Consider the following 18,203-nt stretch of genomic DNA (forward strand, 5'->3'; position numbering starts at 1 on the left):
TTGGAGTCTGCTTTGGCGCTTTTCAGCTCTCGTCGTGCATCTGCTAGCTGATCCTTCTTGGCATCAATCTAAAAAGAGACAGGAGCACTTAATACTGATCTACACAGTTAACCACCATGTCATCCACTACGAATTGCTGAATCTGTTGAAACCCTGAGAGATCCTACCTTGGTTTGCAGGTTCAGCATGGACTTCTCAAATGTTTTAGGAGGAGCACGCTGATGGTTACACAATATAGCCACAGCTCTGTTGGCACGGTTGTAAGACAAGATTTTGGCAGCGATGTTATCATCGGCTGTAAAAGATGGAAAATATTTTAAATCATTACATGCGACAGATAAATAGGATAGACTTCAAATTCTGACAGCAAAATATAACATATTACTACAGCTAGAAGTAAAAAAAAACATAAATTTTTTTAAAGAAGTATTTTAATTTTAAAATGGTAAGATACGTCCAAGTCCAAGCATAGCCCTTGTCAATGTACCACTTCAAGCTAGGCCCAACTACAGCCTTCGCCTATATACATTTTAGTGCTTTACAAGCTGGCCAGGCCTTAACTGCATAACTGATGACCATCAGCAAACACATTATGAATGCCCAGTGGCTCCTTCCTGACTGTCGTAAATCCACAAAAATAAGAAGTTTCCACCCATCCTGGCTCTCTGAAGACGAGCAAAAGAAAAAAAAAATCTAACTCCTTAAAAGCAGATCAAACAGTTTGGGGTAACGCACAAAATCACCAAGAAATAAGAAAAGCAACGTTATGCAGAAAGGTTTCTGTAGGATTCCCTAAAGGATCCCCCAAAAATATAAAGCAGCAAAAGACTGAACCAAACGAAAATACCCCCAACCTAAAGCACACCCATGGTAGTATGGCAATCAGAGGAGATGACTTACAGTTGGTGAGCTCCTTTAGTTGCTGCTGTAGAGTAATAGAGGCGTTGTATGTTCTGAACACTTTTGCTGTTAGTCCATCCATCAGGTCCTGAAGGTGTTTGTTTAAAATGCTTGTCTAGGGAATAAAAGGAAAGCACGTTAAAATTCTTTTTTTAGGCCTTTCATTCACATTTTATACGCCCCTTCCTCACCAATGACACCGCAGAACTACTCCCTTGTTATCTCTCGTCTTGACTATTGTAACTCCCTCCTCATTGGCCTTCCACTACACAGAATATCCCCCCTTCAGTCTATCATGAATGCAGCTGCCAGACTCATTCACCTTACCAACCGCTCAGTGTCTGCATCCCCCCTCTGCCAATCCCTCCACTGGCTTCCACTCGCCCAGAGGATAAAATTCAAAATATTAACAGTCACCTATAAAGCCATCCACAACTCTGCCCCCGGATATATCTCAGACCTTGTCTCAAAGTATCACCCTAAACGTCCCCTCCGCTCATCCATTGACCTCCTGCTTTCCAGCTCCCTTGTCCACTCCTCCCATACTCGCCTCCAGGACTTCTCTAGAGTCTCTCCCATCCTCTGGAACTCCTTACCCCAACCTGTCCGTCTATCTCCCACCTTGACTGCCTTTAGGCGTTCCCTAAAGACTCATCTCTTCAGGGAAGCCTATCCCACCTCAACCTAACCACTGAACCTTCACATTCTCACATAATTCATTCCCACAGCTACCTCATGTATCATTTCCCCCTCCTCTTTTAGATTGTAAGCCCTCAGGGGCAGGGCCCTCCTTACCATCTTGTCTTGAATTGTATTGTAACGTCTTATATTGTAAAGCGCTGCGCAAACTGTTGGCGCTATATAAATACTATGTAATAATAATAATAATAATAATAATTTTATTTTGGCGTGTGGGGGGCTAGACAATAAGCAGACTTTAAAGATACCATAAGTTCACGCAATTGCAAAAAGGTTTGATAAGACACTTACATTGAGCCTATCAAACAAGTCATCCTCGGGCTGTTTGTTTTCCATAAAGAGTTGCAGATTCTTGAAAACCTGAGCAAGAAACACAAGAGATGTAAAAATACAATTCAAGGATCTGTATTGGGCTGGGAGACGGGGTCTAAAATAAAAATTTGCAATCACTCAATCAGCAGGTACATACCCTTTTCTCCACAGGCACCTTGTTGTAGTAGCGGATGGAATCTTTACCCGGGAAGTCGAACTCTACCACAAACTCCTGTCCGTCTATCTCTGGGAAAAGTTTTATATGTTCCACTCTCAATGAGCAGCAACCTACAGTGTCGGCCGTCTCTCCTTCTTCCTTTTCGTTACCGGCTCTCAGAGCAAGCTAGAAGGATGAAGTACAAGGTGGTACATTACTAAAGGAGTCAATACAAACAGCTCTGTGGATCAATAAGCACAGTCTGTGCAAGCTTTGTATTCTGGGCAATTGCATATGGCTTTCCTGAGAACTTAGTATCAAGGACTATGAAGGTACAATTGCACACAGGGGGGGCAGCATAAAAGACTATTCTACTTGCAACAAAAAAAGTGTTTGGAGAAATATATATATATAAGAAATTAGGCAAATCTACAAATATGCATCTCAACCATTTAATTCAAAGCCTGGTATTGACTATACATGTAGCAACATCAAGCCATCAAAAGTTTTGTTGAAACTGCAAAGCAATCAAAGGATGCAAAGTGGTGGTTTTGATCAAATTACTTCAAATCAAAGCAGATTTTTTTTTTTTAACAATCTTATAAAATTGCCCGTTTTATATTCAACACCCGCCACCCCCCCTTTCCTGTATCAATTCCATTTACATTTACCTTCTTATTGAAGCAGTTCATTTATTGCCCTGTTTAGACATCACGGTTGATTCATTCCTGGTGGCTGATCCCTTAAGCTCACCACACACGTTACAATCTGATTGTACAAACTCCTTTAGATCTACCAACAAGTGTGTAGTACAAGGGCCTACCTGATTGTATACAGATTGATTGGATAGATTGAGTATGTCCTAATATTACATAGATTTGGTAGATCTAAAGTTGATTGTAGAGAGATTGTACGGGCAGATTGTAACGTGTGTGTTGACCCTTAGGTTTCCGGTGATTATTTTTAGTAATAATTTTAAATTCCCAGTGGGTGGAAAATGATAGAAATCAAGTAAAAACCACCATGTGTACAGACAGCTTTAAGGAGCAGCTAGTGTTCTAAACAGTCATGAATGAGTCAGAGGGAGAACACCCCATCCCCCAATTGCAAATACAGCATCTTAAATAGTAGGTTAAACACAGTCTGCCAAAGCACACACAGTACTGGACTTTTCTAATTAGAAATCCCAGTTTTTTTTTTAATTTCTTATATAAACATCCTATAAAACCTTCTATAGCAGTGGTTCTAAACCTGTGTAACCTCAGGACCCACATTTGTCCTTGGTCATTAAGTCGCGACCCAAGCCTTAGGGTGTATTAGCTGTATAGTTGGTGACAAGTTTTTGAGTGTGTTTGTCATTTATTTTGCTTGACCGATTTGGTGCAGCGACGCATGGGGGTTCTCAGCTGCCATTGGGATGTGCGGGATCCCTTGTGTGTTCCTGTGCCTTTAAGGAGGTTGGGCTTCCTCCTGACAAACCTGCACCCAATTTGAAATCTTCTGCCCCCATGTGCTCCAAGATGGAGACTCTCATAGTTTAGAGTTAGGACCGCACTATAAGAGGTGCCTTGGTGCGGCTTTCACATTTTCTGCAGAAGACGTGTATCCAAACCTGTTATTATCCTTAGTGGTGAGACAAGTTGTTTTACATGCTGACTTGTGAGTGTGCCATGATGCCGATCTACTGTTCCAAGTCTTAGGGTACCGCGCTTCAGTGCTTGTACAGCTCCCTTGCATGCCCTGTAGAGGTGCCAGGAGCCAGACTGTGATGTCACTCCGGTTAAGGTACCTCTATAGGACACATAAGGGAGCTGTAAGCAATGCACGTATGTATGGAGCTCCCTCACGGCCATAGCCCCATCCCAAGCTGACACTTGGCACTGGGCAACATACTTTGAATGGCTGCTTGGCATGAGAATTGACAGTGCTGCACTACGGGGAGGCAAAGGAGCCTCTCACCTAGAAAAGTGGAAGAAATGCAGAGACCCACTGAACACAGGGTCACGACCCAATTTTTGAGAACCAAGGTTCTTTAGTATTTAAAAAATTTAGTACAGCAGTGTTCTGCTCAATCAACTAAAGCTGCCAAATTACATGAACAACTACTTTAGCTAAGTAAATGTCTTACCTTGTCAATAAAGTACAGTGCAACAGCTCTCTGTCTGGCCTTCATTTCCTTGGATTTCCAGTCATCTTTGTATGAATTGCGGATCTTCTCAACACATAACTTCAGCCTGCGGGCGGTCTCATATTTCTGCCAGTCTTTTTCACCCTAAACAAAGAAATTTCAGCTGTGGTTTTGCATTTTAAATGGTTTTACATCTGGAGATTTGCAAGGTTTAGCATGAACTTCAAGGGTGCAATTGTCAGACCTCTTGTACTTTTACAGTGCAAACTTAAGCCGGGTATACACGCTTCTATTTTCTTCATTCAGCTTGCCAGCTGAACGAAGAAAATGGAACAGATTCCTCCATCAACGCTTACGAGCATTGGAGGAGAATCTCCCGCTATTACCTTTGTATCCTGACAGTGGACGGCTACCGAATACAGCTGGCAGCTCATTGGCTGCTACGCTGTTTGGCTGACATTTTTCTGACACGCTGCTTCGATCAGCTGATCCAGGGATGCGGATTGGAAAGTGCCATCATCAGCACCCAGCATTGAATTTCAGCCCGTTCATCAAAAACCAGCCAAAATTCGAAGCGTGTATATGCGGCTTTAGTTGTGCGGTTGGCACAAAACAAAAATAATATCCAACAAGACATGGGCCATAATGTGCCAACCCCCATTTCTTTAAGAACTGTTGATGGTAGTGCTGCATTCAAAACCCAGGTATAAATAAACCAGGCTTTTGCAGTATTGCCATTAACCCCTTAACAGTCTCCCAATCATAGGATCACTGAGCCATCACTTGGGTCACGTGACCGGGAGCCTGTCCCACTGGCTCCTGATCATAAGCCGGGACTCAAAGCAACAGCTCTCATATGGAGAGGGTTAATCTCCTCAGCTGACAAAGAAGAATTAAGTAAAGATTTAGGTTTGTTTTTTTAGTTAAACTTTATGGACTTTGCATCTTCTTCCAACATCGCTAAAGTCCTTACCTTAATACGGGAACTAGGATTCAACATAATATATTTGATAGATCCTTGGATGTTTTCAGTCCAGGAAACTAGCCAAGTAACTTTATTGTCATGTCTGACTTCCTTCCACTTGTGTCCAGGGGGAGGAGCGGGAACCTTTGAGTCTCTGGATAAATAAATAAAAAGAAGTCAATATACTGTCCTTAGGTTTTGCTTTTTGCAAGCTTTCATTGAAAATATTTGATTAACCCCCTTACCTCTGGGGGTATATTGCTCTGCCTATAGGTTAGGCTGGACACCAAGGAAGCTGCTCCTCCCTTATAGACTTCACCCTACTGACCTAAGCATTAGTCTTTATTGGGCGTTTTTGGTTCACCAAATTCTTATAGGTTTTAAAGCATCTAGAAACTTAGGAGTTGATACAGCTTACTTATCTGCTGACCTGAGCATTGTCCCTCTTGGCTTAAATCCCAACAACTCTGGGCTCCAAAATGCAGGAGGCTGCTCAGTGGGGAAGTCCTCACCTGCCTGCAATTACCTGCCAGCTCCACCCACTGCTGGTGCACCTTTGTGGCCCTCTTTCCTCCATTACAGGATGTCTGGACCTCTTCTACATGTAGTTGCTGCTCACTGTGTTCTAATCCTAACTGTGCATACTTTACTCCTCCAGCAGGCTAGTACAATGGCAAGTCTCTATGCCCACCCCCTAAACAAGCTATATTCACTGATACATGTTCCTTTGTGGCCTTTTCATCCCGTTGTCGCAACAGAGTGGGCTTCCAGGTATGGTAGAGGACCCTTCCAATGGGACAGTGCTCAGGCTTGAGCAGGCAATCTCCAGGCCTAGCACCGGAGCTTACCTGGTATGACTCCTGCAGCAAGGAAGGGGCAGGAGAGTGTGGATCAACAAATATGCTCTACTGGGGGTGGGCTACCTGGGCCAGCATCTCTAAGCTGTATGGGCTAGGTTTTTGTTGCACAAACTAGGTTTGCGTTTAAAAAACAAAAACAAAAAACAACTTACTTGCTGCAGTTAATGATGATGTTTTCAGGCATGATCCTCCTCTTTAATTTGCCCATTTTGGGATGATTTCCTCGACCTCTGAACAAGCCTGGAGGTTCTATCCTGAAATTGGCAATTCTTTCTTTGTGCTTGTCCATGATACAGAAGCCATATTCCTGCAGCAACCTCTCATTCTCCTCTTTGATTTTCTAAGCAAAAAGGAAAAGCAAAAATGTGTAAGCTTGCAAGACAGGGACAGCAAGTGCACATTTTATGTATGCAGGGCCAATTAAAGAAAAATAAAAAAAGGAGCAAAAAGACCACAAAACGGTGGCCAAACTTTAAAATGGAACATAACAGGAATTCTACAGTAACCCAAGTTACCTGTTTCTCCTCCTTGGTCATCTGTTTCCTGGCCTCAGACTGAGCTTTGAAGTATGTGCTCATATGAGTGAAGTCACACTTGTTCAGGTTGGTAAGGAGACCTTGTTCCTCAGCAGTCATTTCCTATGGAAGGGCAGAATACTGGTGAGACAACAAGCCTGAAACAAATACGCTCACCCAATGGAGAGACACTTAAAGCAATCACATTTACCTTCTTCCAGTCTTTAAAGAAGTTTTTCCTGAAGACGTCTTTTGTAGTGTATTCGTGATCCAACATTTTTGCAAAGAAAGTGGCTACTTCTTCGGCTCTGGGGCGGAGCTTGACATGTTTACCTGCAGTGAACATAAACGTTAACTGGAGTTAATGTTCATAGTTGCAACACTAGAGGGTTTAGCCACAAATCGCTAAAAATAAATAAAAATAAAAATTGGTTTTTAGATAAAGTGAATTTCAGTCATGTCAAGGAGAAAACATGTAGAATGTTGGACAGCAGAATTGCTAGTCACAGGAAAATAGTACATCACAACAATAGGTCAACAGCGGAACATCATTTAATACCAATTGTTCTGTACTTAAACCCTTTAAGTAGAGAAGTCCTTAAAGTTACAGCTAGGACATGCTGTAAAGTACAAAAGGAATGAAAGAAAACTAAGTGCAGATGCACTTAGAATTATGGCCTCTGATTACAAAACAATTGCTGCAGCATTTAACTATACTTTAACCAGGTCATACCATCATAGTAAAATTTCACATTGTCTGGGAGAGGTTCATAAGGTGGAGCAAACACAGGTCCTTTGTGTTCCAGAAAGGTCCACTTGACACCGTCTGTATGACGTTCCTCCTCCCACCTATGAGTAAAAACCACTAGATGAGATGCAATTGTGAGAAACTATGTACTGTATAGAGATTGCTAGATAATACATTAGACCTGAACTCCAGGCATACAACTAAATGCACAGTTGAAACACCAATATGCAAGACATACATGCGTGGAGTCTTTGACTCCTCTTGAGATTCAGATACATGCAGTTCCTTGAACTCCACCTGCAGCATGCGTTCTGGAAAATGAAGGCGTAGCAGCATTGTGTTAGATCAGAAGTAGGCAACCTCGGCACTCAAGCTGTTTTTGAACTACAAATCCCAAGAGGCATTGCAAGATGACAGCCACAGGCATGACTCCCAGAAGCATGATTGGATTTGCAGCTGAAGTGTCCCAGGTTGCCTAGCCCTGTGCTAGATCATCAATCTGCTCATTCCTCCTCCTGTCAGAACACACACTGCAGAAGAGCTTTATTGACCTCAACTCATGCCAGGCTGACTGCTTGTCAGCAACGGATTACAGGAGGTTATCAGGATTATTTCAGGTACTTGCGATAGAGGCATGTATAAAAAGCATTCAGGCTGGATTCACACATATGCATCTGCTCCAAACCATTTAAATGTCAATATACTTTAACATGTGTTAATGTGCACCACAATGCATTGCATCATGCAGCACTTATGCAAGTTAGGCTGTACGTCTTGCAAATGCATTCAGATGAGTTTCCATTCATTGCAATGGACAATCTAGCAGAAATGCAAAGATGTGAATCCAGACTCAGAGAGCAATTCCAGGAGACAAGGGGGGAGAAAAGGCTGATAAGTCCAAATATTGTGAGAAATTGCGGCACATTGCAAGATCATCTTCTTGCAAGATTTGGGCTGCTCAACAATCTGAGATCTGACCGAAAGTAGGACTTCACCACCCTTGCCTAGGCGACACAGGAAAAAGCCAGGGAAAGGAAGTAGATTATCTGACACCCCCTCCCGTGCTAGTCTATGACCAGTCTTGTGATCCCCACTCAATGCTATGCTAGTCTAAGGGTAGCCGTGTGTAAACAGACCTAGTTACCCGACTGCAACCAGTCCGGACACATGCCCATTTACATCTGATTTCCTATAGACTGACATGGGGTTCGGTAATTTCAGTTTTTTTGTGATGAGGAAAAAAAACTGGGACACTGATGTCACAACGGTGAAATTCACTCCATACTGCTCTGATCAGGAGGGGATTCATGCACAGATTCCCACCTGACCAGCCCGTGTGAAAGGGGGCCAAGATGTGATAAACTGAGATTTTTTACATCAGATCCTTAAAGTGGACCTTTACCCCCTTTAGCTAAAAATTACATCTGCATGCTAATATGAAACCATCTTGCATTCATTAGTTAAAACAAAGATTTTAATTTTACTTGTTTTCTACTTCCTGGTTTGTATTTGGCACAAATATAATTGTGCCCAAGTGTTGCCTCCTGGGAAGGTTACATCAGCAGAGCATTGCTGGGAAATATCTGTAATCTCACGAGATCTCAAGGAAAGGCATTTTCCTCCCCTGAGATGATGCTCACATGGCCTAGTCCCATGTGCCAGAGTTCCAGGAAGTAAAGGGAGATTGATTCATCTGCCCTTAATAAAAATGGCCAGTGTGAGGAATGGAGAGGAAAATAAAAATAAAATGTAAAAAATAAAAAGCCGACAATTATCTAGATCAGTGGTTCTCAACTCATGGGTCCCGACACCTTCTGCAGTGGGTCGCGGCGTCCTTCCTGCAAAGAGCGGCCCATGTTCAGGAGGGAGACATAGAGGGGTGATTTGTGCGAGCCAGCCTGTGGGAACTATATATTGAAAACTGTTCCCTCTCATACACCCTCCTGCGCGTGAACTGACCCGGGGAAATCGGGGACTATTTCCTCACTTTCGGGAGGCGGAATAATATGGAGAGGCGGAATAATATCGAGAGGAGAATGAGCTGGTCCCGCCTCTTAGGGGCGGAGCTAAGAGGGTCGTCTCTTAGCTCCGCCCCTGGTCACCAAGACGAGGAAGAGGGCCATGGGCCTGAAGGAGAGGGAAGGTAAGTTTGGAGTGGGAGGGGGCGCTGGGAAGAGAGAGAGAGAGTGTGTGTGTGTGTTTTGCTGGGACTTGTAGTCCTGCATAGCTGGTGGTAATCTGCATTGCTATATGATGATTATACAGCAATGCAGAATAGCACCATCTATGTAGGACTACAAGTCCCAGCAATGCATTATAGGGTGGGGTTTGGATGCTGGTGGTATTCTGCATACCTTACTTTTATTATAATGTATTGCTGGGACTTGTAGTCCCGCATAGCTGGTGGTATTGTGCATTGCTGTATGAAGATTATGTAGCAATGCAGAATAGCTCCATCTATGTAGGACTACAAGTCCCAGCAATGCATTATATTTTTTAGTAGGGATACACCAGTGTTAATAGTTAGTGTTGCCTTCCCAGAGACCATGGAAGCTGAGAGAAGTAGGCAGGCTGGCAGGGAGAGGTTTGCAGTTTTGTTAATAATGTGTGGTGAACAGATAAAAACAGATCATAATGTCCATGCTGCTAGCTCTTCCCCTGTCAGTGCAGAAGCTGGGAAAGGGGGGGGAGCATTAGCAGGGGCTCTGCTGCTCATTTTCTATAAGTATAGCCGCCCAGATCACTTGTAGCAGCCTACTTGTGTGGCTTACCATCACCCCCCGCACCACCACCCTCTGTAGTTTTCAGGGTCCCCTGGCAAATTCATTCAGGATGGAGAGAATTTATAAAGTGATAAAAAAATAATAAAAATGTAAAAAAAGAAATTAAAACCAACCCTGCCGCCCTACCATCTGCCTGCAAATAAACACGTGCACATGGGGCATGCGTGTGTACTTAAAGGACGATTGTGCCATACAGGTTACGTATCACTGCGAATGTGAAACTATTTTTGGGTCGCGACTTAATGACCAAGGACAAATGTGGGTCCTGAGGTTACACAGGTTGAGAACCACTGATCTAGATGTGTTTATAGATTGCCATTACTAAACATTTCTAAAAGGTGTATCTGTAAAAAAATAAGTAAAGGCAACTGGACTTGCTATATTTTTCTTGAAATACAGCAAGTCCAGTTGCCTTTATTTTTTCTTTTTACAGATATACCATGACCTGGATGAAGGAGAACCTTCGCAGACATTTCTTAAAGGTGTCTTTTTTTTTTTTAAGATATGGGTAAAGTTCCTCTTTAAGTGTAAAAGACAGCATGAAGGGTGTTCCAGATTTGCCAGACAAACAAGAGAATAAGGTGGACTGGTGCAATACAGCAACGTGTAGATAAGGGACTCAACTCCTCAGCAGGTAGGCGATGCTCCCTGTATGCATTTCAATGTTCAAGGTGAAGGCATTGCTACATTAATTGGCGCTTTTTATTCTGCCTCGAGTTCAGCCTTAAAAACACAATGATGCAACATTACCATTTCCACTTCTCCTCCTCTTCTTTCTTCAACTTTTTCTTCCTAATGTCACCCCCCTGCCCTTTGACTTTGTTCTTCATTTTCTTAGGTTTTACATCCTACAAAAAAAAACACCACACTTTAACCAAATCCAAACACTGGATAAGCTCCAGAAAGGCGCATTTTGTTCGGGAGGGTGCTAGTCTGGAGGTCTTTAAAAATTGTTACCATGGGGTGGTTGGATAGATCACAGCACTTTTGAGGCACCATACAATTTGTAATTGGTGCAACAACCAACAACTGATGCTCAACTTTGTAAGACCGTTTCCACCTTTGTAAATAATTAGCATTTATTGGGGTAATGTAGAGGTGAAGTGATGATGTTGTAAGATGTATACATACATTTTCATGACTCATATTCCTGGCTTTTTACTTTGACTTTTTAAAAGGCCCGCATCTACTAACCATTCTAAATTACCCCCACAGGAAACTCAATCTAACATTTGGGTGGGGTTGTCTTTTACAGGCTGTACATCATGTAACAAGATCACTGCACATCAGCTCTGCCTCTCCAGGTCACTCTGCACTGTTCATGGGGCGCTGTCACTATGAATATTAATGAATGGGGGAGAAAGCTCACTTTTCACAGAGAAGCTTGTGCAAGAGGTAAGCATAGCATTGTGGGAAATTTAGTTTTCCATTGCCCTTCATTGCATTTCCTCCTGTGCACAGCAGCCTGCAATTTACAGACTCCCTGCAGAGCACAGAGGTGGCCATTTCAAAAGGGAGTCATGAGGAGATGAAGAGGACAGTTAACTTTGTGTACATTGCTTATAGGTTTTCTTTTCAAAAAAACCTCTGCAAAAAAGGTGGAAATAGGCTTTGAACGGGAAAACCGGTTTCAAAAAAAAAAACCAAACAAAAAAAAACAACCCCACTGGCGCCAAGAATTCTACGTCAATTTCTATTCCCCCAAATAATTATATAATTTTACCTCTTCTTCTTGTTTTCGTTTTTTTGCCTTTTTGCCATCTTCGGTTTTAATTTTTTTGGGCTTGTAATCAGAACTGAGGAAATTAATAAACAAGGAAGGATATAAAAGAAAGACTGATTAGAAGTATTACAACAGCATTGTATAATTGTTTGCAGCAAGATTCTTCTCTCCCAGATGCACATACCAACAGCACAGGCATACAAACCCTCTAAGTATATCAAACTAGTGGCGCTTTAAAAAAAATTTTTTTTATCTACTGCTACTCTGAGTAGTGCGCCAAACTCCTCACTTTTTTTGGCATTACAGTTTAAAGTGGATCTGAACTCATGAGGTTTGCCAGCTTGAAGGGGACATTTAAAAATTGTAATTGTCCCTAAGCAGTATGCTGAAAGATTTAACTTTTTGTTTTGAATTTCTCAAAACAGTGCACTTCCTGTGCCCAAGAAGCACTTCTATTCTGTACCCCAATAGCTGTATATCAGTAGTGTGAGATCATGTAAGGCACTGCTGCCTTTGACTGCAAGTTGCAGGATATTTGGAGTGAAATTTTATGTCCCTACGGTGCTGCTCACCAATCTCCTTGCTGGGGGGGAAGCTGCACCTGAGAACCTGCTATGCATGGTTCTCCCTGCTTTATTCATGCAGATCTTGTGTTTAACTTTCCTAATTACCACACAAGGCAGCAGATAAGCAGTCATGAGGGAGGCAGCTCTTACATAAGAAAGCCCTGCTTCTCTGCCAAGATGGCTCTCTATACATAGCATGAACAAAATGTGACAAATAAGGGGGAAGAATTAAGCTGCAAGGAACCTTTAAAGTAATACCGGTGACTAGTCCTTTAGCCTCTGCTTGCCTTTTTTAGCTTTGTCAAATTCTGCCTTCAACAGCCACTTAATAAATTAGATCCAACATAAAAGAGCTACAGACAACAATTGCTACCCAGGATCCCCTCACTTACTCTTCATCCTCTCTGGATCTCTTCAATGCCTTGTTCTCCTTGGGAGAGAAGGTGTAGCCATCATCTTCTGGTTCATTTTTAACATGGACAGGACTAAAAACAGGAAGATGAAAGGTTACATACAAATGTTGCAATGACTTTAGTTTTCCCCATCAGATTTAACCAAACACATAATAGTCAGCTAATATCCAATTATGGCAAACTGAAACTGGAACATAAAATACACTTTTACAGAGAGTATGGAACAAGGATTTTTCTTCGAGAAACAGTCCGTAATATAGGAGGCTGCCCCTGCTAAAATGAACTCCAAGGTTATCGACAGGCCAAAAAGTATGTTGAGCCATATACTGGGGAAGAAGGGTAGGGGGGAAATACATACAGGACTGATTCCTTCTTAAATCCATTGATGACAAGTCCTCTTTAATGTGCCCCCTAACTGGTGGCATTTTAATGTAATAGTCAATGGCTGCTCTAAATCAGAACTTAAGACCAGGTTGTGGATCTGCCACTGCTGGTATCTACCGCAGAGATACAGATGTCCTACATTAAAAATTACCAGAGAATACAAGAAGATAATCTAATCATTTGTAAAATGTAAAAAAAAAGGATGGAAGCAAAAAGCTTTGCAACAATTTCAAAATGCCTTCTCAGGTACACCAACCATAACAATGCAACTGGTTAGCACTGTTAATATAGGTTACCTTCTCAGCTCCCAATCCACATATATGGCCATTTGAAAGTCTACATAGGGCTCTGTCACTTCAATTTTCATCAAATATTTTTTCTTCTTCTTAAATACTGTTACATGAGCAATCATCTTTCCCGTTGCACTCTATTGAGAAATACTGGAAGTATCTGGGTATGGGTGAACATGGGGCTCAGTGCTTTCATATGGGAGTAGGGAAGGAGTCGATAGCCCTATTAAGTGCCAACAAGTCTGCTTGGCCCATTCACAGGGCATTATTTCCATAAACCCGATGGCAATAAAAGGCAAGGACATGCTGCCTGGGAGAGGGGGGTGGTAATAAAGTAATCCTTTTACTCTGCCTGTATGAGAAAAGGAAGGGGAGCACTTTAAAGAGCCAACAAGCAAACTATCCACCAAGAAAGTTCTCTAAATTAGCACTATCAGCACTATCTATTGGTCCAGAGGGGAGGGAAGACCATGCCAAATAGTAGCACAGCCATGACAGCCTAGAACAGGGTTAGCCAAACTCCGGCCCTCCAGCTGTGGTGGAACGACAAATTCCATGAGGCATTGCAAGATTCTCACAGCCAGGACTCCCCGAGAGAGATGCATCATGGGATATGTAGTTCCACCACAGCTGGAGGGCCAGAGTTTGGCTACCCCTGGCCTAGAAGCTCACCCCGTTCTGCTCTTCAGGGTACCAGTTTAGACTTGCAGGGGATCAAACACTACCTAGTTCCAAAATAAAATCTGCTTTGTCTGGGGTTGCTCTTTAGGATCTAACAGTGGCACCAAAAAAAAGTTCAATTTTACCTAGAGAAGCCATTTTCTTTTTTCACCTTCCCACTGTCCATGGAGGATTTTAGCTGCAATACAAAAAGTTATGCAGATTTTATTTAGCTATCGCCATTATGTTAAAAAATACAACAAACATTAATGAGTAATCTGTCGGGGCAAGGCTACACGGGTGATTTTAATAGTTTTATTGCACTATTAAACCCCAATGTGATAATTTTCTTCCTTTCTAATCACACTTCTCTTCAGATTAGCAATAGTGTGACTGAGCAAACAATTTTCCTGATCGCGCAGCATCACAAATTAATTATGTAGCGATTAATCATCTCTCTTTTTCAGAAACCTAAAAACGAGAATAGAGGATTAATCACTCATCTAGGCTAGATCCCCCCCCCCCATTCAGATCTATATCTGCGCAATTAACCTCATGAGATTAAATGCTCGTCACCCAACAATTTAAAAAAAGGAGCCAACCTCCAGTCTTAGTACAAGTTGAGCAAACCTAACACAACAGCCTTAGCATTTATTCTAGTTTTAAAAGGATTAAAATTTAGATCTTCATTCAAAATAAAACCAGATTATTAATAAGTGAGCCTTCAACAATCAACGCTCTAACTTTTGGTAAAAGCCTTTTAAAAATCAGTCACAAGTGATAACACGTGGGGTTACAGGACTATAAAGAGATATAAAAAAGGTGCGAGACTTCAGTTGCACTTTAACAGCTTTAGACCGGTTTTAATTGCAAACCCTATTAGTTCAAAAGCTGGCAGAAATGCTGCAAAACTGATCGGCTTGGCCAAGGATGGACAAATTCATTTGAGGCCAATAGGAAGGCCATGAGGCAGGAAAAACAAATGACTGCAAGACAAAATAGTGGACCTTCATAGGCAAAAGACCACAGCCTACAGTTGAGTAGGTTAGCAACGTTTCACACACACCTTTTCTTTTTCTTCCTTCCTTTTTTCCTTATCTTTGTCTCTGTGTTTTTCTTTATGCTTTTCTCCAACCTTATGCTTCTCCCCATCTCTGCGCTTTTCTTCTTTATCTCGATGTTTCTCGCCATCTTTATCCCGATTTTTTTCACCATCCTTTTTTAGCTTCTCGCTCTCCTTGTCTCGATGTTTCTCACCATCCTTGTGCTTCTCGATCTCTTTGTCTCGATGTTTCTCACCATCTTTCTCGCGGTGTCTCTCGCCATCCTTCTCCCGATGTCTCTCGCCATCCTTTTCTCTGTGTTTTTCACCATCCTTCTCCCGATGTCTCTCGCCGTCCTTTTCTCTGTGTTTCTCAACATCTTTGTGTTTGTCCTTGTGTTTCTTTTCAGAAGGATCTTTGTGCTCACTGAGTAAAAGGAAACAAAACAAATTTGAAGTAGATTGAAGATACGGGAAAAAAAACCCCCAAAAAACACACAAATGGGATTATACCCAATCCAAAGCTACTCAAAGAATTTTTTCTTAGGGTTTTAGTACGAATCAAATATGCATCAAGTGAAATAGGAAATTTGTACTTCCTGTGAAAATCTTTTCTTGGAGTCCACTGGGGGACATAGGAAGTCTTTCACCTTTGAATTATACTGTCTCCTACAGGAGGATTGGACATTGGTAGAGATGCAACGATACCGAATACCGATACCAGAAGTCCCATCAAGGAAGCCAGGCGTCTTGTAAAGACTCACCACCCGGCTTCTCGATTAGCATAGAAGCCGTCTTCATGCTCCCTCGCCACCTGGTGACGAGGGAGCGTGGAGCCAGCTTTCTGGCCAATCAGGAAGCTGGGCGCTGCGTAATGACGCGCTGCCTGGCTTCCAGATACCGGAAGTATAGGGCTAGGCATCGGAGCATTTGGGCGAGTACTCGACCAAACTCTCGGTATTGGCACCGATACTAGTATCGGTCCATCCCTAGAAATTGGCAAACAAAAACTGTAGGCCAGCACAGGATAACCCCTCCTCCTACCAGTTTGCCTCATTTTTTTAAAGCATGATCGTAAAGGAGGGGAACATGTGTCCGTCAATGGACTCAGGTGTGGCAGAGAGCAAACTAAGGAGTGGGCAACACAGCAAATGCTAACAGGCCTAAGAAAACAGAGAAACTGGATACTGCATACCGCTCAAAGGAGCTGCCAGGAGGACCTTATGTCCGAAGCTGGAATCAGATGAGGCTGCAACATCCACCTAGTAAAACTTGGAGAACGCATGAAGACAAGGTGGCAAGCCTCACAAATTTGGAAAATCATAGCATGATGCCAAAAAGCCCAAGAAGAACTCTCAGGTCTAGCAGAGTGTCCCTTGGCAGGAAAGGGTGAAATCCAATCCTTGAGACCATAAACTTGGATGGTTGGCCCAAGCCACCTAGAGATTGTAGAACAAGAAACCCTTATGGGGTCCATCCAGGATTACAAGACGGGAATCAAGTCTTCCTAAAGGAAGCAGTGGATGACTCTCCCTGCCCAAACCACATTCAGAAAGTGGAATTTCCTTTTGGTAAACTGGAGCTGGTACGAGGGACAACAACAATGTTTGAGGTGGTTGACATGAATGGCAGAAACTGCATTAGACAAGGGGAGGGCAAACAGCTTAGAGAGTTTCCAATCTCTATTGGCTTTAAAAAAAAAAAAAAAAGTAAAAGTAACCAAGACCGCAGCCAGCACTAGTAGGCTGATCCTCTAGTCTCACATTGTTGGCACAGTACACTAGCACTTTCAACCTCCTTATGAAAATGCAATTTGCAAAGCGGTCTCACGGATGCAAAGACTTCTATACTTTGAGCTACGACCCCAGAACAAGCATTCACATCAGAATCTAAAACCTCCTTCTGACTTCACTGGCTGCACACTTGTTCAGTGATTCACAGTACTCACTCCAGAAGATCAGCAAGATAACCAGGCAAGCATGTTAAGCCAATCATGAGACGTTCACCATCAAAGAACAGTGGTCTAACGGAGTTATAAGTTACTGTATAATAAAAACATTTATTACCAAAAGGCCCCTTTCACCCAGGTGCCATCAGTTCTGATCAGCAGGGATTGTGTGCACAGATTCTCCGCTGATCAGAACGGATGTCATCTTTGTGACATCCACGTCCATCCAGTTTTTTCCTCCACCGTGCGATGAAGGAAAAAAACAAAAATGAAATTACCGGACCCATGTTGGTGTACGGGGAGGGGGATGTAAATGGACAAGTGATACCCTTGATCCCCCACAATCAGGTTGCGCTGAAATAGAACTCTGATCCATTTGTTTTTCCAGACCTGGAGTCGGGGGGTAATTGGATGTAAACGGACGCCTATCCGTTTAGATTCAGCTGCCATAGACTAACATTTGGTCGACATGTGGACCTGATCGAACTACCAATATGAAAGGGGTCTTCATTTAATGGGGTGGCTACATTCACTGACCACAACTCATTTTGGTACAATTAGATTAAAAGGGGCAAAAGCCCCTATCTCTCGAACCAGCCAGTGTTTCCACCAAGCCAAAGCCATTTTAAACAGCTTAATGCAGTTGTCAAACACACGTCCAGACTATTGCCTGTGTTGTCCTCACTACATCCTGGGCAGCTTCCACTGCCTACAATCCCTCATTGTGCCCCTACAAGAAACGAATGTCCTCCCGAATACATCCGGCCTATACAGTGGTGAATATCAATGACATTTCTGAACCAGAAGAATCTACATCTAACTCACTAACCTGTTGTTGTGTTTGGATTTTTCACGGTCTTTGTCCTTCTTGTGTTCTTTGTGACGATGCTCCTTGTCTTTCTTATGTTTATGGGAGTCTGCCAGGTGAAGAGAAGTATATTAGAAGACCTCATAAATAAATGCAGATCTAACAAACATAGAGAACTAATTGGAAAGGTAATTTTACAATTCCAGCAAAAAACATAGTACACAGACATGGGATGCAGCAGGTGTTCATTCTTTCACAAGCCATACAAAAAAAAAAAAAAAAAAAAAAAAAAAAAAAGAAAGG

At 42.5% G+C, this 18,203-nt stretch overlaps 1 protein-coding gene across 1 annotated transcript in view; it reads right to left on the reverse strand.

The window, feature by feature from the left end:
- The window catches only part of TOP1 (topoisomerase (DNA) I), a 39,704-nt gene that overhangs the window by 3,259 nt on the left and 18,242 nt on the right, over positions 1 to 18,203 (reverse strand). Inside the window, exons 3-20 of the mRNA XM_018556186.1 lie at positions 17,922 to 18,009; positions 15,344 to 15,571; positions 15,169 to 15,235; positions 14,249 to 14,301; positions 12,748 to 12,840; positions 11,790 to 11,862; positions 10,817 to 10,914; positions 7,269 to 7,384; positions 6,747 to 6,868; positions 6,536 to 6,658; positions 6,173 to 6,360; positions 5,170 to 5,314; positions 4,197 to 4,340; positions 2,069 to 2,254; positions 1,891 to 1,959; positions 901 to 1,015; positions 168 to 295; positions 2 to 68 (exon numbers count right to left, since the gene is read on the reverse strand). Of these exons, the coding sequence (XP_018411688.1) occupies positions 2 to 68; positions 168 to 295; positions 901 to 1,015; positions 1,891 to 1,959; positions 2,069 to 2,254; positions 4,197 to 4,340; positions 5,170 to 5,314; positions 6,173 to 6,360; positions 6,536 to 6,658; positions 6,747 to 6,868; positions 7,269 to 7,384; positions 10,817 to 10,914; positions 11,790 to 11,862; positions 12,748 to 12,840; positions 14,249 to 14,301; positions 15,169 to 15,235; positions 15,344 to 15,571; positions 17,922 to 18,009 (2,103 nt within the window). The remainder of the gene's footprint in view (position 1; positions 69 to 167; positions 296 to 900; positions 1,016 to 1,890; positions 1,960 to 2,068; positions 2,255 to 4,196; positions 4,341 to 5,169; positions 5,315 to 6,172; positions 6,361 to 6,535; positions 6,659 to 6,746; positions 6,869 to 7,268; positions 7,385 to 10,816; positions 10,915 to 11,789; positions 11,863 to 12,747; positions 12,841 to 14,248; positions 14,302 to 15,168; positions 15,236 to 15,343; positions 15,572 to 17,921; positions 18,010 to 18,203) is intronic.

This window comes from Nanorana parkeri, unplaced genomic scaffold (assembly GCF_000935625.1).
Source record: "Nanorana parkeri isolate BGI_ZX_2015 unplaced genomic scaffold, ASM93562v1 scaffold227, whole genome shotgun sequence".
NCBI classification, from domain to species: Eukaryota; Metazoa; Chordata; class Amphibia; order Anura; family Dicroglossidae; genus Nanorana; species Nanorana parkeri.